This window comes from Macaca mulatta, chromosome 2 (assembly GCF_049350105.2).
Source record: "Macaca mulatta isolate MMU2019108-1 chromosome 2, T2T-MMU8v2.0, whole genome shotgun sequence".
In the NCBI taxonomy this organism is placed as follows: domain Eukaryota; kingdom Metazoa; phylum Chordata; class Mammalia; order Primates; family Cercopithecidae; genus Macaca; species Macaca mulatta.
Genome location: NC_133407.1, coordinates 100252872 through 100259999, shown reverse-complemented (window position 1 = coordinate 100259999; position 7128 = coordinate 100252872). Strand labels below are relative to the sequence as shown.

At 44.6% G+C, this 7128-nt stretch overlaps 1 protein-coding gene across 3 annotated transcripts in view; it reads right to left on the bottom strand.

The window, feature by feature from the left end:
• Window positions 1-1080: 1080 nt before the first annotated feature.
• Window positions 1081-7128, bottom strand: part of CTDSPL (CTD small phosphatase like) — a 119595-nt gene continuing 113547 nt past the window's right edge. For 2 of the 3 annotated variants that reach the window (XM_077992170.1, XM_077992168.1), the window contains 2 exons: window positions 4680-4801; window positions 1081-3710 (listed from right to left, as the gene is read on the bottom strand). In XM_077992170.1, the coding sequence (XP_077848296.1) occupies window positions 3644-3710; window positions 4680-4801 (189 nt within the window). In that variant the 3' untranslated portion in view covers window positions 1081-3643. The other variant, XM_077992169.1, reaches the window with a different exon arrangement.

The following is a 7128-nucleotide window of genomic DNA, read 5'->3' as shown; positions in this document are numbered from 1 at the left end:
GACACTGCCACAATTCTCAGCCTTTTATCTGTTTGCCTATTTGCAAAGGTGTGAAGCAGTGGGGTACAGGGTTGATGCCAGAGAAAGTGAGAGGGACAGAGAGGGCTGGGGAGCAGAATGAAGGACACAGCCTAGGAGTCTGGAACCAGGGGAGGAAGCTGTGGTGACTTCTCTCTGGCTGGCTAGCTGCTCCACTGTGATGACAAGGAACCTAGAGGCACGGCACAGGCTTAGCTGTGGGGTATTTGGGGTTTTGTCTCTGGGTAAATATTAGGTCTCCTGGGCTGATACACATACTGTGTCCTGAGTTATTTGGGATGAATATATGTGCCTGGTAGAATCCTATATCTTGTGATAGAGCAAACTGCAGAGCTTTGTCTCACTGGCCTGTTTTCTCATCCACAAAATGGGGATAAGACCTACCTTATGAAATTGACACTGGTGCTATCTGAATCAGATATCATTATGAACAGAAAGAGTCCTGAGAGTGGCGAAGCCATGTCCAAGACCCTGCCAGGAGTCCCTAGCAGAGGAGGACTCACTGCCTCTCTCACCTGCATGTACAGAGGGACTGGGTTCAGGACACTGGCGACAGAATGTCTCACTGCAAGAAACTGCCTGGGACATCCTGACTCCTCTTCCGACTCCTTGCCGTGCTTCATCTGGCAATCATCTCAGTCACTGTGCCCATGGGGATGGGGATGGGTTTAGGCACCACATATAATGCCTGTGGCTCTTATGGAATGGGAGGTCCCAGTTCTCTCAGGCTGAATTTTCAAGTCTGCTGGGAGGGCTGGAATCCTTGTGGGAGGACAGTGAGCCATACCGCCTCTGGAGAGAGGAAGCCAGGAGGCTGAACAGCAGTCACCCTTGGAGTGACAGGCAATTTGGGTGGGATGGAGGAGCTAGAAGATCAGTCTGTGGCTCCTGGAGTGCTGCAGCCCGACTCCCGTCCAACCCTGTTCCCCAGAAGTGGGGATACCAGGAGACCCAAGGTGATGGCATGAGGCTGTGCAGGAGGTGGGGAAGGGAGGGAGGAGAGGCGCTGCTGGTAGAAAAGCAGTCCATCCACAAGAGAGCGCAGTTTCACATGTTTATTTTTGGCAGGAAGGAAATCATTGCAAACCTTTTGATTGACAATACTCGCCCCTGGAAACATGCACATTCCACATGTAGCATTTCCCAAGTAATGCTGGATTGTTTATCACATTCAAATGTCCAACAGAAATCCATGACTACCCAGACACCAGCATCTCCACTACCTGGGGTGGGGGAGGGTGTGTCAGTCTGCAGAGAAGCTCCTGGGAGAATGGAACAGGAACAGACATGATCAAATTTACAGTACGGTAGGAACAGAGGCAGCCAGTCAATTATGAACAGTTAACTGCAAGTACGTCAAGCCATCCACTCTTCTCAAACCCTGGCATGCCAACTGTCCAGCACAGCACCTTTAAGAGCAGAGGCACAAACGTAGGAGTGTTTGACCATAGGGCTGTGTGGTTCTGGATTTTTTATTAGAAAGCCATCTTTAAAAATACAGGGTTGTAAAATGTTGCCAGGTTATAGACTTAACGAATTTTTTTTTTTTTTAAACACCAAAAGTTCAAATGCTGCAACCATGACAAGTCAGCATCATTAGGGCATCCTTGTGTCCCCAGAGACATCTCATCAAAATTGCACCACGTCAAAGGACCTTCCTCACCATCAACTGTGGCAGGTGGCATTCCTTTTTCAGTATGCAAATGCATTACTTACAAACAGCTAATGCATGGAACAACAGACCAACACACAGGATTCCAGAACAAATGGAAGACAGAGCATTAACAACATTGGGAGTGCCCGTGCACTTCCACCAGAGGCCTGGCCAGAGAAGTCATAACATCATAGTGGGCTGGAGTCCACAAACCCAAGGTGTCCTGTCCCAGAGCTTAATGTCAAAAAGACTTCTCCAGAAGACTATATTTAAACCTGGTACAGAAAGGACCGTGGAAACTCAGGAGGTCAGGGTTCTCTTTTGACTAAAGAGTTGGGGGTATTTTGGTAACATGGGAAGTATATGGCACAGAGAAGTGGCTAACAGGTTTCATTAGGTTTCAAAGCCCACAATTTAATAAATGGTAATAATTAAAAACAATACCCGTATTTACCTTAAAAAACATAAACCCCAAACATTCATCTCATTTCTTGGCCTTATGTTAGAATTCTATTGCTTCATTTACATGTAGATGATTAAAAATATATATAGATATAGATATAGATATTTTGATTATATACATAAAGCAGGTTCAAGGGTTAAAATAAAAACGGAATTTTGGAGTGTGATCAAATAAGGTGCACAGATTCCAGAACCCTCAGAGGGCCTGCTGGCCCTCCCAAGACATTCTGTGTCTGTGGTGGCAGGAGCTGGGCCCCGTCCCTAACAGCTCTGCACTGGCTTAGTGCAACGGTGCTCACAGTTTCAGGAACTACTAGGTGAAATGTCTGGCTCAAGCCTGCCAAGTGTCTTCACTCCATCGTCAGAAGTGGAGCACTATTCCTAGGTTCGATTCCCCTGAAATATTTTACGATTTCCATCCTCTTTGCCCCCTCTTCCAAATAAGGCCCTGTGATGCCAACGAAGGGGGCATGGTTGAGGGTCTAAGGCTCTCATTAGGGCCTAATTCTGTGTGGATATCAACACATGACAGACACTTGACTGCAACATTCGAGACATTTAAGGCAGTGGGTTCATTTAATGACTATTTTTCCAAATAATAAAGGTTTGTGGCATGGGCAGTTCTACCATGTAACTGTCATTATCTGTGGTAATACCTAGCAAGGGGTTGTTCTATTTGAATTGGCGAGTGGATTACTGGGTTTGGGAGACCTGTTCATCCCCGAATACTTACTTCCTTTCTGAATATTCACACAGTAGTCCACAGACCAAAGTGCTGTTGGGAGGACGTAATTGGCAGCTGGCTTCATTACTTTGTGAATGAAAACAAAGCAAAGATATTTTACTTTGACCCCCGATTTCCAGTCTTGTTAATGCCAGTCACTCCCGCCAGAACGCTGGCTGAAGACCAACCCGCAGAGGACTAAGGCAATGGTGCCAACATGAAAGGGTCCTTTTTAATTGTTTTTAAGAGCAATACTTTACAGACCGTCTTGTTGTCAAACAAGGAACATGGCACTGCTTAAACACCAAACTGGGAAAGGTTGCAGAGCGCCTGGGCTCTCCTTGCAGGGAGGGAGGCTTTCCTCTCCCCGGTTTGGGGCATTGAGTCCCACATCTAGACAGGCTTCCCCAACCCTTGGCTCAGAAATAGGCTGTGCTTCAAAGGAGAAGACCAAGAGATGGACTTGGGCCACATCAGCTTGGTGGCTGGTTGAGGCCACGGGTTCTCAAGAGAGAACAGTCAGCTTATTTATCAAACAGGATCTGTTACTGACTGCAGTTTAAAATCCATGCCACACCTAAGTGGTGCTTTGGCCCTTTTGCCTTTGTACCCTTCAGTGGCCAATGCCAGGAAAGGGTTACAGGTGGTGGAGGCTGCAATGGGGTGGGACACCTCTGTTTTTGACCCTGTCCGAGTTTGTAGCTTAGCAGTGAGCATATTCTGAGCATAGGCACAGTGGCAAAGAACAGTGTAACAGCCGCTGGTCAATTCCATTTGGTGGCAGCGCGGTAGCAGCAAGGAAAATTCCCAAACAGCTCCATATGTATCCAGCTTTTGGAAAGGAAAGATTTAAAAATCAATAAACATTTATTTTATATCCAAAAGTTTTAGGGTTTCTTGTAACTGCTCTACCCCAAACAATAACAACAAAAAACACAAATGTATGGCAGTAGTGTAAGAGCAGAATGGACAGGATGTCACTTTTCAAGGGGAAAATGTGACCTCAAGACAAAGTTGTCACCATCAGAAATAATAATATAAAATAATCTATTGTTTCCTAAAGTGTTGAGCTACACAATTGCAGATACATTCCAAACTGGGTCAAAAATGAGTGGAGACAATGACATAGTCATGAAATCCTCCTATCAGGAGCCTGACCCTGCAGCATGCCACAGGTTGTCAGAGCAAAGTCACAGCCTGTTGGGGGACAGGCTCCTGTGACTCACTCCCCTCCCTCAGCACCCCCCGCCACACACACACACACACACACACTACCAGGTTCTAGAAAATTGTCATGTTCATCTTCTTATAGTATCTAAGACAATAAAAGACTCAACGATGTCTGGAAATATGTTGTGTAGAAAAATTAACTCTCAGCTTAAAATAACATTCAAAAGGCACTTCTTCCTGTAGGAAAGAGATTCTGAGTTGGGTCAGCTGCTCCGAGCTGGGATAGAAGGGGACAGGTGGTCTGCTTGGAAGGGAGGACAGTTGAAAGGAAGTCTGATAGAGATCAAGCTTTTTTTTTTTTTTTTCTATTTTTTTCTTTTTGGTATGTTTTAAGAAAAGCAAATCCAGTAAAATGCATGTCCCTTTATGAAATTTGTTAAAAGAGTTCTTTTAAAATAGTTGTTTCTGTTCTTAAAAAAACAAAACAGGTAGGCATGGCCACATTCACCCTGTGGCATGGAGCACGGAGTATCCTCACTTTCAGCTTCCAGGGAGCTGAGGACAGGCAGGTCCCCTGAGGCCAGAGGTTCCAGAGTGCACAGGCGGGAGGCAGGCAGAGGCCAGGGCTACCTATTGCAGAGTCTATGCAGCATGCTGTACACGTCGTCCTCCCGGCTCAGGCCCTCAAAGAAGGGGATGAGGTCCAGCAGCTCCGTGTCCGTCATGTCATCGAACCAGGACTGCACAGGCACCTGGAAGACAGTGCATGGAGGAGGCAGCAGGACTGCATCTAGCGCTGGGGGCTGCTCCTAACCTAAGTGGGTACCCGGACTTTGAGCATTTTCTTTGGTAAGGACAACTGGTGTCATCATCGTTATCATCATCATTTTGTTTGTTCCCTTGTTCAAATCGAGGCCAATCCAAAGCTAAATGGCTTGGGAGATGGCTCAGGGAGGCAAAGTTAAATGTAGCCAGTTTGTATGCATTTGCCTGTTTTGTTTTCCTGCCACAGAAAAGGTGGCCAGAGCATAGCATAGAATGTATGAGAACTAGCCTTGCTACTTGCCAACTTCCAAAAGCGCTTTCTACTGCACAAGTCGGCTCCTTGCACCTCAGAGCACTTGGAGTCAGAGGTTACATGCTAACCACTGACAGCGGGGAGCTCACATCCAGGACACAGGAAGGCTTTCACTTAGGGTCACTGTGCAATATTACACCACAAAGAGAAGTGGTAAATTTCCTCCCTTGCTTAACAGTGGTTAGTTAAAAGCAGATGTCTAAAACTGTAGAACATTCTGAAGCTATGGGCAAAGACAGGATTTTCCCTTAGTTTTAGGCAGAGGAGTGGCGAGGGGTGGTAGCCAGGGGTACAAAGAAGAGATTTATAAATAAATTTGAATAAACCAAACATGTTTAAAAGTAACATTTTAGCCCTTTTTCAAATCTAAAGATAGCTTAGAAACACAGACATTTATTACATAATTTTGAAAAATAAAGTAAGAGTTAATAAAGAAATGACTACGCCTAGGGGATGGGGAGAGAGTGGAGGAGAGGCAGAAATGAACAGACTTCTCCATCTTTATTTATAGGTTTGATGTTGGAACCATGTATATGTGTTATAAATTAAAATACAATTAAACCATTAAGAAAAAAAGCAATAAAAGTCAATCTAAGTGTATATAAAATTGGTGACACAACCACACAATTACTTCAAGTGATTTGTGTGCGTGTGTGAGACAGGGTCACACTCTGTCTCCCATGCTGGAGTGCAGTGGTACAATCATAGCTCTGCAGCCTTGACCTCCTGGGCTCAAGTGATCCTTCCATTCAGCCTCCCAAGTAGCTGGGACTATAGGCATGTGACACCATGCTTGGCTAATTTTTTTTTTTTTTGAGACGGAGTTTTGCTCTTGTTGCCCAGGCTGGAGTGCAATGGCGTGATCTCGGCTCACTGCAACCTCCACTTCCTGGGTTCTCCTGCCTCAGCCTCCTGAGTAGCTGGGATTACATGTGCCTGCTGCCATGCCCAGCTAGTTTTTGTATTTTAGTAGAGACAGGGTTTCACCATGTTGGTCAGGCTGGTCTTGAACTCCTGACCTCAGGTGATCCACCCCCTTGGCCTCCCAAAGTGCTGGGATTACAGGCGTGAGCCACCACCCCCAGCCTTTCTTTTTTTTTTTAGTAGTGATGGGATCTTGCTTTGTTGCCCAGGGTGGTTTCAAACTTCTGAGCTCAAGCAATCCTCCCTCCTCAGCCTCCCAAAGTGCTGGGATTACAGGCAGCCAGGTAAGCCACCAAGCCTGATATCCAAGTGATTTTAAAACATGGTGTTATAACTGTACATCTCTCTAAAAATTCCTAAGCTGCATACAGTTGTCTTATTATTAGTCATAATTTAGTACTGCTACTGAAATTATTCAACATATACTACAGAATAAATCAAATATATAATTATGTTAATATCTTTAGAAATCAAGAGTTGCAGCATAAGATAAAGAGATACAAATACAAAACAAAGAAGCGAAGAAGTTACATAAAAACTTAACATTGAAATGGAAAAACCAGTATGAACTTATGATTTAGTTTTCTTTCTAAAAATGTGTCATTTTTAGCTCTGCCCTGAGGTATGGGCTAGAAGTAAAGTATATTCCATTAGCAATGAAAATTCGCCTAAACCGTGGTCTCTAAATACCACTTCCACTAATAGGAACCAGGCACCATACAAAAATGGGTGGTTCCAGGGCTGAGGCAAGAAATGTTCATGAAGAGCCTGGAACATCTTGTTGTTTAAGAAAGCAAGGAAGCTACAGGTTGAGCATCCCTAATCTGAAAAAATCTGAGTTCCAAAATGCCCCAAAATCCAAAATTTTTTGAGCACTGACATGGCACCACAAGTGGAAAATTCTATACCTGACCTCATGTGCTGGGTGGTAGTGAAAATGCAGGCACATGATACATGGTTTATTTAGTGTCCCCGAATTATAAAAAATATTGTATAAAATTACCTTTAGGCTATGTGTACAAGTTGTACATAAAACAGAAATGAATTTCATGTTTAGACTTGGTTCCATGCCCAAGA